Genomic DNA, 18,729 nt, shown 5'->3' on the forward strand with positions numbered 1-18,729 from the left:
CATATAAGACACTCAATCAATGATCAAATATAAACATATAAGGCTACGTTTAGACAAGCGTTTTGGGATGGAAGTCTGAACAGAAACCGCAAAAGTCGTCTTGCGGTTTCACTTTTAATTTTGCGTTTAGACGAGCGTTTTGGGGTGGAATTCTCCATGCAGACGAGGCTGTAACAACTCGAGACAACTGAGCCCCGCTGTCACACGATTGGCGCATATGTCACATGACGTGCTGTGAAGACCCGCCCTACTCTGCCTCTGATTCGCAGAGTGTGGGTGGGGAATGTGATTGGACCAAAGCAGAGTCACTCACAGACAGTGGGTCCAGTCATAATAGTTGTGATAGCCGCGGGACAGATTCTTGTGTATTTAAAAGTACTGCCAATGTAGCCTTCAGGTGATCGCCATGGATAGAATCAGACATGCTTTGTTTACGCTTCTAGGCTACTGGCGCATGCCTGTGATGTAAGCAGTAGGCGCGACGAGAGCCTTGACGACCCTTTCGTCATCGTTTTATGCGTTTTGACAGTTTAGACGAGAGCGCAAAGGTTTACCGTTTCTAGGAATTCCACCCTGGAAGGTGGTCTCACCTTTTTACGGTTTCACCCCGTAAAAACGCCGTTTCCGTATAAACGAAAGGCACATCTGAAAAAATATTTTTGCGGATTCACCTGCTAGCGTTTCCATCTAAACGGGGCCTAAGTCAACATATAAGACACTCAATCAATGATCAAATATAAGCATATAAGTCAACATATAAGACACTCAATCAATTATCAAATATAAGCATATAAGTCAACATATAAGCCACTGAAATCAATAATAAAATATAAACATATAAGTCAACATATAAGACACTCAATCAATGATCAAATATAAGCATATAAGTCAACATATAAGACACTCAATCAATGATCAAATATAAGCATATAAGTCAACATATAAGACACTCAATCAATGATCAAATATAAGCATATAAGTCAACATATAAGACACTCAATCAATGATCAAATATAAACATATAAGACACTCAATTAATGATCAAATATAAACATATAAGTCAACATATAAGACACTCAGTCAATGATCAAATATAAACATATAAGTCAACATATAAGACACTCAATGATTCAATTAAATCAGTTGGTAGCACAGTTCATTAAAGTGTGTTGGTGAAAAAGTGCAGAGTTGGAATGAGCTTTCACACCACCCAAAACCAACCAGACTATCAGAGGAAATGCATCAGGGTTCGATTACAGTGGAAGAGCTCAGGTCTGAAAGCGACCTAAGAAAATAATGATTTCCTTCCCTGCCTGGCTACCCCCCACATCCAAGAGCAAAACACATTTTACAAACTCCAAAAAGCACAGCTAATTGATTCATCAAAGCCAGTTCATCCCATTATGACATCATTGAAGCAATTCTGAACATCTTGTTAATCTGAAAACAATCAGCACATACATTTACATTTAGTCATTTAGCTGACGCTTGTATCCAAAGCGACTTACAAGTTCTGTACAACAAGTCAGCAGGAAGGGTACAACTCTTTCAGCTGAGTAGCAATGATCAAACAGTGCTGAAACTTGGGTGCTGCAGTATTGAGTGCATAGACATAAGATATTAGTATAGTAGGAGTGCATGCATACAGTAGTTATACATATAGGGATGAGATAGAATATTCTAATTTTCGAATAGTCGATGCCAGTCTCCACATTCGATTTTCATGTCAGAGTCTAATAATTTTTTTTATATATATAATTTTAATTTTAATATATATATCTATATTTTTTTTTATAAAATATTTTTTTTTATTGAAGCAAAGCATTCTTATTTAATTCCTTTTTATATTTAGAGGCAGCCTAATTTTCATAGCCTAATTGATCTAAAAGATGCACATGCTACTGTTTCTGTTTGTTTATTAAAGCCGGTTGAGGCCAATGCAGTGCTGTTATTATAGGCTACGATGGTGAATGGTGTCATTTTGATTTATTGTCGGTCAGCTGAGCCGATCAACGTTCTGAAAGATTATCTGAACTTCAGATTCTGAAGTGCCTATTTATGTGCAATACCCTTTGATTTTAATGATCCATTCTACCTGTTAAGCTGTAGCCCTATTTTCAGAAATTTCCCCTAAAGGTACATGCCTAAGTAAATGGAAGATTGCTCCACTTCTACAAGGCCAATTTGCATGTTCCTGGTATCTAGGAACATCTAGGGACCTGGGCGTATGTATTTTCAGTGTCAGAAATATTGTGTCTGTTACTAGGCTTGGGTAAATTGTAATGGAAAAAAGGAGAATATAAATTATGATTTATTTTTGCATCTGTGCTGGTGAATAACACAATGTTACAATTGTGCGTGAACTGAGCTCGCTCACTGAGCTCATTCAGCACATTTTTTAGATCAAGTGTAAAGAAAATCTAAGCAAATGAATAAAGGGAAGATGATTAAACAGAAGGATTTGTAGATACAGTAATAAATGATAATTTGACCTTGAACTTGACCTTATTATGGCTCCTCTTTCCAATGGCAGGGTTAACTCTGGATTTAGTAATTTCCTTTCGGTTTTACGATAAAAGAGATATAATTAGAATTTTTCCGATAAATTCTTATTTTCGGTAAATCGTATAAAACATCGGTGAAACTGACTGCTGTTTTGATAGGGTTATGGTCTTTACTCTTGGCAAAAAAAAGAAGAAAAAAAACATAAAATCCTCTTAACATCCAAGGGCCCATATGTGGGCCCTCATGAGGACTTTGTCGACCTCTAGCGGCTCGGGTGTGCATTTCTTTTAATACAATATTTGCCCTATTTGATTGCCCTTTCAGGTGACAAAATCCATTCAGCGGTTCTCGAGTTACATGCCGATATGTGAGGCTTGCGCCAAAGTACACATTACCACCCGACTCTCGGGGCTCTCGCTCCGTCAATCATTTGGCGATCTCGAAACATTTTGGACAGGGTTGTAGCCAATGAGTGTGGCTTTCCAATGATACCCCATGATATGATAATTGGGGATCTAATATGGTCTCTATTGATCGATTTATGATAAAGAAAAGCAGGGTCCCCCAATTGGGGGACCTACAGGCTTAACAGGTTAAAAATAATAACTGAATTTAACTGAAACTGAAAATGTTTACTGAATTTAAACTGAAACAAAAAATAACAATATATATATATATTATTATTTTTATTTTTATTATTTATTTATTTTTATTTTTATTATATATATTATTATTTTTTGGGTGGTTTTCGAATAGCACTTTTGCTAGAAAGTCCCATCCCTAGTACTGTGTTAAAGTTAGAGGTTATATATGATTGCTAGTAACTGAGTAACTGTCTAACTATGCATAACTGTTTCCACTGGAGGGCGCTATAAGCGGAGCTGTTAATGTTACCGCCAGGTAGAGGGTATATAAGCTGATGCCGACTCCCCCTCTGTCTCTTCCCACCTACAGTACCTCTCACGGAGAGGAGATCTCATGTGCTGCTGCTGTGAAATGTATATAATAAACCACGCCGATTAAAGGCTAAAGGTAGAAACCATGCCTGTTCTCCCTCCCAGGCAGTGTATATGGGTTTGATTTGCTTTAGCACCACCTGTTGGTCGAACTTGGTATATACAGGAAGTGGGACCTCATGGTAAAACAGGAAGTGGTAGCTCACAGATAAACAGGAAGTGGGACCTGCAGCTTCACCAGGAAGAGAGTTCTCAGTATGAACAACATGCTGTTCTTATCTATAGTAATCCTTTGATTTGCCCCATCGTAAGCATTGTCTGTAAGTAATCCTTTATTGTTTGCAAGGTTATCTTTCAGTTTTGAAGTATATTGTCGTAGATGGGTCGCTGTTATGTTCGTATTCTATTACCTATGATACATGCTAATGGCAGATACAGTAGATGTGCATAATACTTGGAATATTTAGTACAACATGTCTACATATAATCATTTAGTACACTTACTGTATATCTATACTTTTTACGTGCACTAGTAGTAACACTATGCACTTCATTCTGTTTCAGTTTTACTCTTACCCTAGCAACAAGAACTGCATTAAACAAGAAGCAAGGAAGCTACGTTTGATTCGTGTTGTTTATTGAAGAGTTTGGCTAGCCGTCTACCTTTGATTAAGAACATCATCGGGAGGACAGCACAGTAAAAAGACAAGCGACCAGCTGGTGCAACGTCGATCCCTTCGACAGATCAGAATAGCATTATGGAACCCGCCAAAGAGAACGACACAACCTCTCAAGCCAGCGCAAGCAGCGACCGCTTATCTACAGCTTCAGCCAGCACAGCAACAAGGGCCCGTGTAAGGGCAGAGGCAGCGCGCGTACGTGCATCATTTGCAGAGAGAGATGCCCAACTGGCTCTGGAGAAGGCTAGACTGGACGCTGAATTGGGAGCTTTGACTCTCCAAAGAGAGGCAGCCGTCGCCATAGCACAGGCAGAGGTATTGGAGGCAGCCGAACAGCAGGTTAGAACACCACCCAGCAGAGGCAGGAGGACGCTCTCAGGGAGAGACATTGCCGACCGGACAAGTGCCTATGTAAACCAACAGAACGAGTTACATAAAACTTCGCGTCGCGATGTCCCCGCCCCCTTGTCTATTCGATTCGATGGCAGTCTAATCCAATGGGGAACCGCATACGAGGATTCGCGACCTAACTCCCCTACCCAGGAGCCTGTCATGCTGCCCGGAGAGCACGTCACACCGTTCCACACGACCCCCTCCAAAACACGTCGTCATGCCGACGAGACCTATCAGGACGAATTTAAGCCACGTATCCAAAATATGAACCCTTCAGCTCGACCCTATACTCCTCATTACCACACCCCACCAGCTAACCCCGCCAAAACCCCTGAGATAACAGACTTTGTTAAATACTTAGCACGTCAGGAGCTAGTGACAACAGGACTCAACCAGTTCGACGACCAACCCGAGAGTTTTCGGGCATGGCAGTCATCATTCCTCAACGCCATCAGAGGTCTCAACCTTTCAGCCAGTGAAGAATTGGACCTCTTGACCAAGTGGCTAGGCAAGGAATCATCCCACCATGTCAGGAGAATGCGTCAGATACACGTCAACGATCCCGAAGCAGCACTGGGGAAGGCATGGGATAGACTAAGCAGGCGTTACGCCTCACCCGAGGTAATTGAAAATACTCTTTTCAAGAAACTGGATGCGTTTCCTAGGATCTCCAGTAAAGACTATATCAAACTCATGGAGCTTGGAGACCTCCTTATGGAGTTCCAGTCTGCAAAGGAGGATGGATACCTACCCGGGTTGGCCTTCCTGGACACCGCTCGCGGCATCAACCCTATAGTAGAGAAACTCCCATACGCCCTACAGGAGAAATGGATATCCCAAGGCTCCAGGTTCAAAGACGAAAACGACGGCCTCTTTCCCCCATTCTCCTACTTCACTAGATTTATTTGCTATGAAGCACGCATCAGGAACGACCCAAGCTTTGCTCTCCCCAGCAACAGTCCTCTTGTGAGAGATAGGCCAGCCTATCAGACAGGGAGAACCCCAGTGTCAGTCCACAAGACAGACGTCTCCCCAGACACCGAACAGGACACAAACATATTTCCAAGGCAAATCGAGAATCCAGGAAAGAACTGCCCTATCCATCGCGCACCACACCCATTAAGTAGGTGCTATGGTTTTAGAGCAAAACCACTCGACGAGAGAAGGGCCTTCCTCCGCGAAAATGGGATGTGTTACAGGTGTTGCGCATCATACTCCCATTTAGCCAGGGACTGTAAACTTTCCGTGAAATGCGATGAGTGTGAGAGTGACCGGCATATCGCAGCTATGCATCCTGGCCCAACATCGCAAGCAGTTCCAACGCCGGCACCAGAGGATAACGAGGAGGAGGAAGAAGATATTATCGTCACCTCACACTGCACTGAGGTTTGCAGCGAAAGGCAGCCAGCAACGTCCTGCTCTAAAATATGTCTGGTTCAAGTTTTTCCCCAGGGGCAGCGTCACAAGGCGGTCAAGATGTACGCCGTACTCGATGAGCAGAGTAACCGCTCATTAGCAAGGCCAGAATTCTTCGAGCTATTTAATGTCAAGAGCTACTCCTCCCCCTACTCATTAAGAACATATGCTGGGGTCGTCAACACGTCTGGAAGAAAGGCGGAAGGCTTCCAAATCGAGCCGGTGGATGGAGGAACTACCCTCACGTTACCACCACTGATCGAGTGCAAGCAAATCCTTACCAACAGGTCAGAAATACCGACTCCAAAGGCAGCTCGCTTCCATTCCCATCTGAGGTCCGTCGCAGGTCACCTCCCGGAGCTCGACCCAAACGCTCAAATCCTCCTTTTGCTAGGAAGAGACATCATACGAGTACATAAGGTGAGACAGCAGGTCAACGGCCCTCACGACGCCCCCTTTGCTCAGAGATTGGATTTGGGATGGGTCGTGGTTGGGGAAGTGTGCCTTGGGAACACACACAAGCCTAGCGTGAGCACCTTCAGGACCCACGTGCTAGAGAATGGACGCCCTCCCTACTTGACACCCTGCAACAACTTCATGGACCTGAAAGAGAGAACGTGGCATGGCGGGGAGCAACAGAATGGCCTCATCAACACACACAGATCCAACTCGGAGAGAGTTACAGCAGATAACTCAGGACGAACCCCTGCCATATCAGGACACGTCCCCGCCGTCTCAGGACACACCCCTGTCGTCTCAGGACACGCCCTTGTCGTCTCAGGACACGCCCCTGCTGTCTCAGTACACGTCCCGGCCGTCTCAGGACACGTCCCCGCTGTCTCAGGACACTTCCCTGCTGTTTCAGGACACGTCCCTGCTGTCTCAGGACACGCCCCGTCGTCTCAGGACACGCCCCTGCGGTCTCCGGACACGCCCCTGCTGTCTCCGGACGGGCCCCTGCTGTCTCCGGACACGCCCCCTCTGTCTCCGGACACGCCCCTACTATCCCCGGACACTCCCCTGCTGTCTCCGGACACGCCCCTGCGGTCTCCGGACACGCCCCTGCTGTATCCGGACACTCCCCTGCTGTCTCTGGACACGCCCCTGCTGTCTCCGGACACTCCCCTGCTGTCTCCGGACACGCCCCTGCTGTCTCCGGACACTCCCCTGCCATCCCCGGACACTCCCCTGCTGTCTCCGGACACGCCCCTGCTGTCTCCGGACACCGCCCTGCTGTCCCCGGACACTCCCCTGCTGTCTCCGGACACGCCCCTGCCGTCTCCGGACACTCCCTTGCTGTCTCCGGACACTCTCCTGCTGTCTCCGGACATGCCCCTGTCGTCTCCGGACACTCCCCTGCCTCCTCCGGACACGCCCCTGCTGTCTCAGGACACTCCCCCTCCCCTGCTTCAGGACACCCTTCCAACTTCACAGACCTGAAAGAGAGAACGCGGCACTGCGGGGAGCAACAGAACGGCCTGATCAGTGCACACAAATCCAGCTCGGAGAGAGTTACAGAGGACAACCTGGGTCGCAGTGTGTGCCAAACAACTGCTAACGACAACAGGCTTGCCTTATCCATAGAAGATACCGTCATTTTAAATATTATGGTTATTATTATATTATCAGAGACGTACAGGGATGAGAGGAACAGCTGGGTTCCCCCACTACCCTTCAAGATGCCACGAAGACGACTCCCAAACAACCTCAAGCAGGCACTCAATCGCCCTACTTCACTGTGTCGAACCTTCGACAGGAAACCTGGAGATTTCTCAGACAAGGACCTCCACCGAAGCCAATGGAGACAGGTGCAAGCCCTTGCCAGCACATTCTGGACCCGCTGGAGACATGAGTACCTCCCGACACTGCAGAGTCGTCGCAAGTGGGTCGAAGATCACCGCAACTTACGGCGACGTTGTGCCGTTGAAAGACAGCCAAGCTGCAAGGAACGAGTGGCCTATGGCACTGGTAACTTCCACCTTCCCAAGCCAGGACGGAAAGGTGCATAAGGTCGAAGTAAAGACCACAGCTCAAGGAAGTCCAAAGACATTCCTGAGACCCGTTTCAGAAATCGTGCTTCTTTTGCCTAAAGAGGACTAAAGTTATGTGTTAAGTTAATGTGTACTATAGCGTACACGTTTAATGTGGGGAGTGTTCTGCCTCCCAGGCAGTGTATATGGGTTTGATTTGCTTTAGCACCACCTGTTGGTCGAACTTGGTATATACAGGAAGTGGGACCTCATGGTAAAACAAGAAGTGGTAGCTCACAGATAAACAGGAAGTGGGACCTGCAGCTTCACCAGGAAGAGAGTTCTCATTATGAACAACATGCTGTTCTTATCTATAGTAATCCTTTGATTTGCCCCTTCGTAAGCATTGTCTGTAAGTAATCCTTTATTGTTTGCAAGGTTATCTTTCAGTTTTGAAGTATATTGTCGTAGATGGGTCGCTGTTATGTTCGTATTCTATTACCTATGATACATGCTAATGGCAGATACAGTAGATGTGCATAATACTTGGAATGTTTAGTACAACATGTCTACATATAATCATTTAGTACACTTACTGTATATCTATACTTTTTATGTGCACTAGTAGTAACACTATGCACTTCATTCTGTTTCAGTTTTACTCTTACCCTAGCAACAAGAACTGCATTAAACAAGAAGCAAGGAAGCTACGTTTGATTCGTGTTGTTTATTGAAGAGTTTGGCTGGCCGTCTACCTTTGATTAAGAACATCATCGGGAGGACAGCACAATGCCTCTTGAACATATTATTGTCGCCCCATAGCCAGTACTGTCAACATACTGTAATATGTATTATTATATATTATATATATATATATATATATATATATATATATATATATATATATATATATATATATATATATATATATATATATATATATATATATATATATATATATATATATATATATATATATGTAACGGATGGTATCGTGAAGCGCAGTCAAGAAGGGCTGGGGTGAGTAGCGGTGCTATGGGTTAAACTCACTGTTGTAGCCAATTTAATGATTTTCTGCCGTTATATTATTGTATGAAGGCACCGTGTCATCATGAAAGTGTTGACCAATTAGCAGGCAGTGGGCACAGGAGGCGGGGCTCATGTGCGCTTAGGTGCAGTCTATATGTATGTGTTCACAGGTGTGCAGCGGCAGGGAATTTGGGTAATTATCACAGGGAAGCCACACCATCTTTTTACCGTGCTCGTTTGTTTTGTTTTCAGTTATATTGAGTAACTTTTTGGGTTTACTTTGTAGCAACTATCCTGTGTTTAAAAGTCCAGTTTAAACACAGAGTTTACAGTACGCTTATATTTGTCCACACTGCAATTAAGAATAAAAACTCTCAACAGTACTCAAGGAGAAGACATCTTTTTATTATCAACAAGCATCACGCGTTGGAAAGAGCTTCACCCAGTATTTCCTCACTGGCATCTTTTCTTGTTAGGTTGCCCTTACACAAGTAAAAAGATAAGCTTCTAAACAAGATTGTTTTCGAAGACAGACAGATACGGAAGGAATCAACAACACATCAAAGAAGTTACGGTGAGACGGATTCATGAATGAATGGAATAAAGTTGTGGAAGGAGTGGCCTCGCGCAACTGGATAAAGGCAAATCCTACCAAGAATTCTAAATAAAACCTCCGCCTATGGCTTGACATTGTAGACATGAGTAGCGTGGGGAATCAGGAAATTAACGTTGAAATGGAGGCAGCTGTCAATCAAGATGAAACAGAAAATGAACTTGGCAAAAGGCTTTCTAGGCCCACATTTAAAGCTTTGGAAACAAAGAGCATGTTGTTGCATAAAGAAAGGAACGTTGGACTGAAACAATTGTGTAAAATGGCTAAAGAATTGGATCAAATGATGTGCTCAAATGAAAATATTTCCGTCATGCAAATTAAGCACGACACATTGTGGAAGTTGTTTGGTGAAATTACACGGGTGCATGAATCACTAAAACCTCTATTGCCCGACGACGAAATGTCTAAACAAACAGAATGGTTTCAAGGTCACATGCACAATGTTAATCAAATCATTGACAAAATGGAGAAATGGGTGCGTGCTAACAGGGAGCAGTGCATGCCCACAAGTTGATGACAATGGTTACGAATTCAGTGGTGTGCCCAATGCAACTGAGGTTGTGGTTGACCCAAAGAACAATGCTGTGTCGAGTACAAATGAGGTTCTGAATAACAACGGTTCAAATACCAATGCTGTGTCATACACAAACGAGGGTCTTGATAATGATGGTTCAAATTTCAACTTTGTGTCAAATGGAAACGAGGAGGTGAATAGTATTGGGCCAGATGACAGTGTTTCCAATACGGGTAAATCAAGGGTGTCACGTGGTAGTTCTACCCGACACTCAATGTCATCAAACATTTCTGCATCCATCTTGGCACAGGCCGAGGTGGCGGCACTCGTGGTATTGGAAATGGCGTTAAAAGAAAGTCATGAAATGGAAGCTCAGGAGGTACAATTAAAGGCACAAATGGAAGCCCAGGAGGCACAAATAAGGAAAAAAAGACAATTGCTTCAAATACAAAGTCAAATTGCTGCTCAGACAGCTAAGGTGAATGTTCTCAGGAACAGAGGGTCTGACATTGAAAGCAGAGTTACAGATGGAATGAACTCTTATGCGTCAAAAGAAAAGGCTGCTCTCAACCCCTCTGCTGTACAATTCATTCCATCAATGTCAGATTGTCATGTCAGCTATCCACCAACAGGAGGGAGTGGACCTGCAATGGCAATTGATGCACAGCCAATGGATTCAACACAGCAATACAGGTTTCTACCAACAGGAGGCAGCAAACCTGCAAGACCAACTCAATCACACCAGAAGCCATACAAGCAGCTCAGTACTGTAGCCACCTGGCACAAGGAAATCATTTCTCAAGGAACCAAAACAAAACCAAGTGCTCTCACTGCAAGCATGCCACAACAATCTCAACACCTACGTCATGCTGTATATTCACCGCAGCAACCCATTCAAAGTAGTGAGGATCAAGGCAATATCTTCACGATCATGCAGAAGCAAAATTACATTACAGCATTACTTGTGCAACAGCAAGTTTCCTTATCACTACCCCCCAGGGATATACCAATCTTTGATGGAAACCCTTTTGAGTACAACACATTCATTAGAGCCTTTGAACATGGAGTGGAAGGAAAGGCTGCTAACAGTGTGGACTGCTTGTACTACCTGGAGCAGTACACTAGAGGGCAACCTAAAGAGCTGGTAAAGAGCTGTCAACATATGCCATCCGACAGGGGGTATCAAAAGGCTAGAACACTTCTGCATGAACGTTTTGGAAATGAGCAGAAAATAGCCACTGCATATATGGAGAGAGCGTTTGGATGGGTACCTGTAAAATCAGAGGATATCAAGGCCTTACAAGCATTTTCGTTATTTCTACGCATCTGCTGTAATGCCATGGAAGACATCAGCTACATGTCTGAAATGAACATGCCATCAAACCTACGGGCAATAATCATGAAGCTACCTTACAAACTCAGACAGATGGAGAAACATTGCTTTTGAATACCAGGAGAGACACCATCGTCAAGCAGGTTTCAGTGAAGTTGTCACCTTCATTGAAAGACAAGTGTCTATTGCATCTGACCCACTGTACGGGGACATTCTAGACACTGTTGTCTCAATGTCAAAGTTAAAGATTGGAAACAAAACTTCACAAGGACGCCTGCAGGAGAGAGGAAGCAGTTTTGCTACATTTGTGGCACCTGTTGAGTTTGACAATCAAGAGGAGAGAGACAAACCAATAAGAGAATCCTGCCTGCTATGTGAAGAGGGCCACAGTTTGGAAACATGTTCTAAAATGGAGAAAAAGCGGCATGGTGAAAAAATAGACTTTCTAAAAATAAAGGGCGCTTGTTTTGGATGTCTATATGTCGGGCACATAAGTTCACAGTGCCATAGTAGGCTGTTTTGTAAAATATGTAACCTAAGACATCCTACCATTCTACATATTTATGAAAGGGAATGGAAAGAACTAAGATCACGACAAGATGACACACGAGATGAAAACAGAATGAGTCAAGTCACCACTCCCAAAACTTGTGGTCACATAGGGGCCGGAGCACAGAATTGCGTCTTGTCTATTGTGCCAGTCAAGATCAAGGCAACGAAAGGCAACACAGTCTTAGAAACGTATGCATTCTTAGATCCTGGTAGTTCATCCACTTTCTGCTCTGAGCAACTCATGAGGAAGCTCAACGTGACAGGAAGGAGCACTAGATTCCTAATGAAAACGATGAACCAAGAAAACTTCGTCAACAGTCACGTCATCTCGGGACTAGAGGTTGCGGCACTAAACAGTGACACCTACATTGAGTTGCCTGATGTGTACACTCAACACAAGATGCCTGTGACTCGCGATAACATCCCGCGACAAAAGGACTTGTATGCTTGGCCATATTTAAACACTGTGGAAATTCCTGCTATTGATGCTGATGTGGAGTTGTTAATTGGAACTAACACTCCAGACACAATGGAGCCATGGGAGGTGATAAACAGCAGGGGTAAAGGACCTTACGCTGTTAAACCCCTGTTAGGATGGGTTGTTAACGGACCATTGAGAGAAGGCGGTGACAGTGGGATCGGCTGCCCCACAGTCACAGCCAATCGCATTTCCATTGCTCAGATAGAGGAATTGTTGGTTGAACAATACAACCATGACTTTAATGAGAAATCAACAGCAGACAAGCCAGAAATGTCCATAGAAGACCTCAAGTTCATGCAGATTGTCAATACTTCAGCCGAACTAAAGAATGGACATTACTGCTTGCCATTGCCTTTTAGAGAGGACAACGTTGTCATGCCCAACAACCGCCACCTTGCTGAGCAAAGAGTCCTCTGCCTAAAAAAGAAATTAAACAAAAACCCTATCTTCAAAGAAGAATACACTAACTTTCTCAATAACGTCATAAGCAACGGCTATGCAGAGAGAGTGCCAGAGCACCAGTTGGAAGGAAAAGAGGGAAAGGTGTGGTATATCCCTCACCACGGGGTACACCATCCTAAAAAGAAAGACTTGAGAGTGGTTTTCGACTGTACAGCAAGCTACAAGGGAGTGTCACTCAACACCAAGCTACTCCAGGGACCCGACTTGACAAATTCCCTGCTTGGAGTTCTCACAAGGTTTCGCCTAAACTCTATAGCAGTTATGGCTGATGTAAAGGCTATGTACCATCAAGTCCACGTGGCAAAACGGGACGTGGACTTCCTTCGCTTCCTCTGGTGGCCAGGAGGTGATCGAACACAGCCGCTCACAGAGTACAGAATGACTGTCCATCTGTTTGATGCAGTATCATCACCCAGCTGTGCTAGCTTTGCCCTTAGGAAAACGGCTGAAGACAACAAAGCAGACTTCCCAGTCCACATAACAGACACCATCCAGCACAACTTCTACGTGGATGACTGCCTGAAATCTGTGTCCTCAGAGGCAGAGGCCATATCTCTGGTTACAGACCTTACAGCTGTATGCCAGTTGGGAGGTTTCCAATTGTTGAAGTGGATGAGCAACAGCAGATCTGTGTTGGAAACCATTGATGTAGAAAAAAGAGCCAAGAACGTAAAGGAACTGGACTTCGACAGGGACAGCCTTCCCATCGAGAGAACCCTAAGACTGCAATGGTGTGCAGAAACTGACACCTTTAGGTTCAAAATGTCAGTTCAAGACAGACCATTCACAAGGCGAGGTCTTTTGTCTGTTGTCAGCTCAGTCTACGACCCTATTGGGTTTCTAGCACCCTTCACCTTACCTGCCAAGATGCTGCTGCAAACCCTATGTAAAATGGACTACAGTTGGGATGAGCGTATTCCTCAAAAGTATCAGTTGCAATGGGTGGGGTGGCTAGAGGACTTGAAAAGACTCAGCAACTTTATTGTGCCAAGATGCTTTCAACCCAAAGATTTTGGACAACTCACAGGTGCCAGATTACACCACTTCTCTGACGCCAGCGAGAATGGCTACGGCACAGTTTCATACTTGAGGCTGCAAAACAATAATGAGAAGGTCCATCTGTCTTTTGTTCTAGGAAAAGCACGGGTTGCTCCTCTAAAGAGTGTGACAATTCCAAGGATGGAACTGACAGCTGCTGTACTGGCGGCAAGAGTTGACAAGCTCCTGATATCAGAGTTACAACTGGACCTGAAAAACTCGACCTTCTGGACAGACAGCACAACGGTGTTAAAATACATCAGGGATGAAACAAAGCGCTTTCACACCTTTGTTGCTAATCGGATTGCTGCTATCAGAGAAGCTACAGATATATCACAATGGAGGTACGTTGACACAAAGCGGAACCCAGCAGACGAGGCCTCCCGCGGGGTGAAAGTTGAACACATTCTCACCTGCAGTAGATGGATCCACGGCCCGGAGTTCCTTTCCAAAAGTGAGGAAGAATGGCCTCTTAACATTATGGATTCAAGTTCCATCAACAGCGATGACCCAGAGGTCAGAGGAGAGGCCTCAGTTAATGCTGTCATCATCAACGACGCACCAGAAGCAACAAATCAGCTGATAACTTACTTCTCCTCATGGAACAGACTTAAGATCTCAGTTGCGTGGTTTCTCCAGCTGAGGAAGACGCTGCAGGTGCTGCGTCAAAGGAGAAAAGAACTACAAGCTGCTCTGTCCAGCACCGAGTTTGACATAACTCACAAGAACAAAGTGGAAGAGGACATGAAGAGTTTCAGAGCCACAATGGGTGGTCACACCTTATGTCCTGAAGACATTGACACTGCGGAAAGAGCCATCATTCAATACTGTCAAATGGACAAGTTTAGTGATGAAATCACTGCTTTAAAAGAAGGAACATCTGGAGTAAAGAAAGGCAGCCACATTTGCAAACTTGATCCAGTACTGGATCACAGGCTTTTGAGAGTGGGAGGAAGACTTAGCAAAGGAGCAATGCCCGATGATATAAAACATCCAGTCATTCTTGCTAAAGGTCAACACATCACCACTCTCATCTTACGCCACGTGCATGAACAGCTGGGACATTGTGGAAGGAACCACCTGCTTTCAGGACTTCGCAGACGGTACTGGATCACCAAAGCAAATGCGGCTGCCAGAAAAGTACTCAACTCCTGCGTTGTCTGTCGACGAAACAGAGGAAAGCTGGGTGAGCAAAAGATGGCAGACTTACCAAAGGAAAGGTTGCAAGCTGACCTTCCACCGTTCACAAATGTCGGCATAGACTACTTTGGACCATTTGAGGTGAAGAGAGGCCGTAGCCTCATCAAACGATATGGAGTTATCTTTACATGCATGGCCAGCCGGGCAGTCCATTTGGAAATGGCCTACTCATTGGACACCAGTTCTTGCATTAACGCCATACGCAGATTCATTTCTAGAAGAGGCCAAGTGTCACACATTAAGTCCGACAACGGAACCAACTTTGTTGGGGCAGAACGTGAGCTGAGAGAAGCTCTAACTCACCTAAACCAGGAGAAAATATCAAACTCACTACTTCATCTTGGAGTAAAGTGGAGTTTCAACACTCCAGCTGCATCTCATCATGGAGGAGTGTGGGAAAGGGTCATTCGCATGGTCAGGAAGGTGCTGACTTCCGTTCTTCATCAACAACATCTAGACGACGAAGGATTGCAAACATTCCTGTGTGAAGTGGAGGCCATATTGAACGACCGTCCCATTACAAAAGCCTCAGAGGATCCAAATGACCTTGAACCTTTGACCCCGAATCACATTCTCCTGTTAAAGGGCAAACCTTCCCTACCACCAGGGCTCTTCAGCAAAATTGACTCTTATTCTAAACGTCGATGGAGGCAAGTTCAATTCCTCTCCAACTTTTTTGGCACAGGTGGATTCGAGAATATGTACCACTGTTGCAGGAGAGACAACGGTGGACAAAGGACAAGAGGAACTTTGCCACAGGGGACATCATCATGATTGCGGACTCTAATGCCCCTCGTGGATCCTGGCTGTTGGGCAAGGTACTGCAGACCTTTCCTGACAGACATGGACTTGTGCGATCTGTGAAAATTCAGACCAAGTATAACATTCTGGAGCGACCGATCACCAAGATCTGTCTTCTTTTGGAAGCTAATTAGACTAGTACCTGTTTTCCTTCGGACTACATGAACTTTGGACATTACGAATTAAATATCAACGCGGACTACGTACTTGGCTACAATCACTTGCATGCATTGAATTGTTACGTGTTTATATAGTATCAATTGGGGGCCGGTGTGGTGTAGCCAATTTAATGATTTTCTGCCGTTATATTATTGTATGAAGGCACCGTGTCATCATGAAAGTGTTGACCAATTAGCAGGCAGTGGGCACAGGAGGCGGGGCTCATGTGCGCTTAGGTGCAGTCTATATGTATGTGTTCACAGGTGTGCAGTGGCAGGGAATTTGGGTAATTATCACAGGGAAGCCACACTATCTTTTTACCGTGCTCGTTTGTTTTGTTTTCAGTTATATTGAGTCACTTTTTGGGTTTACTTTGTAGCAACTATCCTGTGTTTAAAAGTCCAGTTTAAACACAGAGTTTACAGTACGCTTATATTTGTCCACACTGCAATTAAGAATAAAAACTCTCAACAGTACTCAAGGAGAAGACATCTTTTTATTATCAACAAGCATCACGCGTTGGAAAGAGCTTCAACCAGTATTCCCTCACTGGCATCTTTTCTTGTTAGGTTGCCCTTACACTCACTCTCACATCCTCAAAAAGACGCATAGACTGAGCGCTTAGGAGGGATATCCTTTCTTGGCGCAGCGGTTTGTGTTGTTGCTTGCGATGTGGGAGAGCGGGGTTCGACTCCCACTCTGGGCATCGAAGTTTGAGGTGACGTTGTCACAACCGTTACATATATATTATAATATATAATTTTCCCCCAGCACCTAAACAACAAATCAGACTGTCATATAAAGACTAGGCAAGACCTATATCCCATAACATTTCCCCTTTAATGTGTGCATGCTATTATTTCATCTGTGTTGTGAAACGTTTTTTCCCTCCCCCCTATACCTCTGTCCTTACAACAATGATTTTAATTGATTAGATATACTACAGGCTAAGTGATTGAGAGCAGTGTAGTGTTCATCAATGCATCAATAAGCCGCGGACGCCTTTCCGCCCGTGTGGAAATGCGCGTGGGACATCTGTCAGTTTGCAGTGTTTGTGCATCCGTGTCAGCCGCATGTGCATGCTCCCACACTGGAACAGTGACGCGCGGCTCGTCGCGCTGCTGACTGATCAGGAACAGATGCTATTCCCGTTCTCGGGATTGCCTTCTAATTGACGATTACTTTTTATAGACTGCAGGGCAGATACTGCGGCACACTTCATTCCCTGCCACATTTCACTGACGCATTCTGAAGCTCTCGTTTTCATATTTCTTTCTCCCTCCCTCCCTCCCTCCCTCCCTCCCTCCCTCCCTCCCTCCCTCCCTCCCTCCCTCCCTCCCTCCCTCCCTCCCTCCCTCCCTCCCTCCCTCCCTCCCTCCCTCCCTCCCACATCTGAGGGACACAATGACGCCTCGTATTACAGGTTGTTGACAGTCACGTCATCCCGGTTCCAGATGGCCCTGGTGCAGAGAACTTCTGTACGCCCGACGCCATAAGGTCCCCGAAGGTCTCTCTATTTGTTGATTATAGCGCATCAAAGCCACAGCGACAACATGATGGCTTCCCTTCTTTAAAGTCTATCACGCCGTGCTGCACTGAGTTGTTACCTAAGCTGACAGAGGCGCTTCTCAGTGAGGCCTACCGCCAGTATCTTTTGAAGCGCACCATATGTCACAATAAACAAAAATAATCATCAGTACTATTCCATCTCTGTAGGTGTATCCGTTTGCTGTTGTATCCTCTCTTCATGTGCTCAGCGTTGTGTGGTCTGTTTTATCTTGTTATTAGCACGTCTACCAACGTGTTTATATTGTGTCGTGAAGTACGACTGATGAGAGAAAGAAAGCTCTAGAGGAAAGCTTTAGAAACAGATAATAGCTGTTTATCCCTCCCTACCAACCAACACCAGCGTACCCCAACCAGGCTGCCTTTTACTAATAAAGAGATATTATTGTATCTGCCCTGTGGGCCTATTAGTGAATAAATCCCATCCATTTAGTAGCTCTAACAGTAGCATCAAACCACAAGAGACCCCTGTAGCCCATTCCTCAGTCTCCTCCTCCTCCCCGCACTCAGATTGTCCAAGTAGTCCTCACCTCTCTGGGGGTTTCCCGTCATGCTGTAGCGTGGAAACCCTGGCAGGCTCCTCTGGGGCCCCAGAAGGAGGCCATCTTTCACCCACTGCACGGCTCCTGAGGCCCGCAGGACCTCGCACCTTAACACAGCCACGCCCCCCATGTTCACAGTCAGGTTCCTGGGCGTGGTCCTGAAGGCCTGCTGGGCCCCCACACCTGGGGAGGGATGGAGAGGAGAAATCAAATGAAATCAAAAGGGATGCCCCGATCATGTTTTTTGCCACCGATAGCGATCACCATATCGGCCGATACACTGCCAATACTGATAGTTTTTGGTTTTGTTATATTGTAAAAACTGGGATTTGGGTTAATTAATATATATTAAATAATTATTAGTAACCTATACATAATAAAAAATACTATGTGCCATTTGAAATCGAATTGAGCTGAATTCAATGCATTTGAACCATTTTCATATGTATTATCAGCGCCAAGCTGCCAACACAACGAGTCGAAATTCTCCGCTCTCTCTGCAAGCAGCGTCTGTCTGCA

The 18,729-nt window shown here is 45.0% G+C and overlaps 1 protein-coding gene across 1 annotated transcript in view; it reads right to left on the reverse strand.

The window, feature by feature from the left end:
* Positions 1-18,385, reverse strand: part of nphs1 (NPHS1 adhesion molecule, nephrin) — a gene marked incomplete at its 3' end in the record, with an annotated part of 212,975 nt that extends 194,590 nt beyond the window's left edge. Inside the window, exon 1 of the mRNA XM_084336716.1 lies at positions 18,199-18,385. Coding sequence (XP_084192842.1) covers positions 18,199-18,340 — 142 coding nt within the window. The 5' untranslated portion in view covers positions 18,341-18,385. The remainder of the gene's footprint in view (positions 1-18,198) is intronic.
* Between the last annotated feature and the right edge of the window lie 344 nt (positions 18,386-18,729).

This window comes from Notolepis coatsorum, assembly GCF_963971535.1.
Source record: "Notolepis coatsorum genome assembly, chromosome: 19".
Lineage (NCBI taxonomy): Eukaryota > Metazoa > Chordata > Actinopteri > Aulopiformes > Paralepididae > Notolepis > Notolepis coatsorum.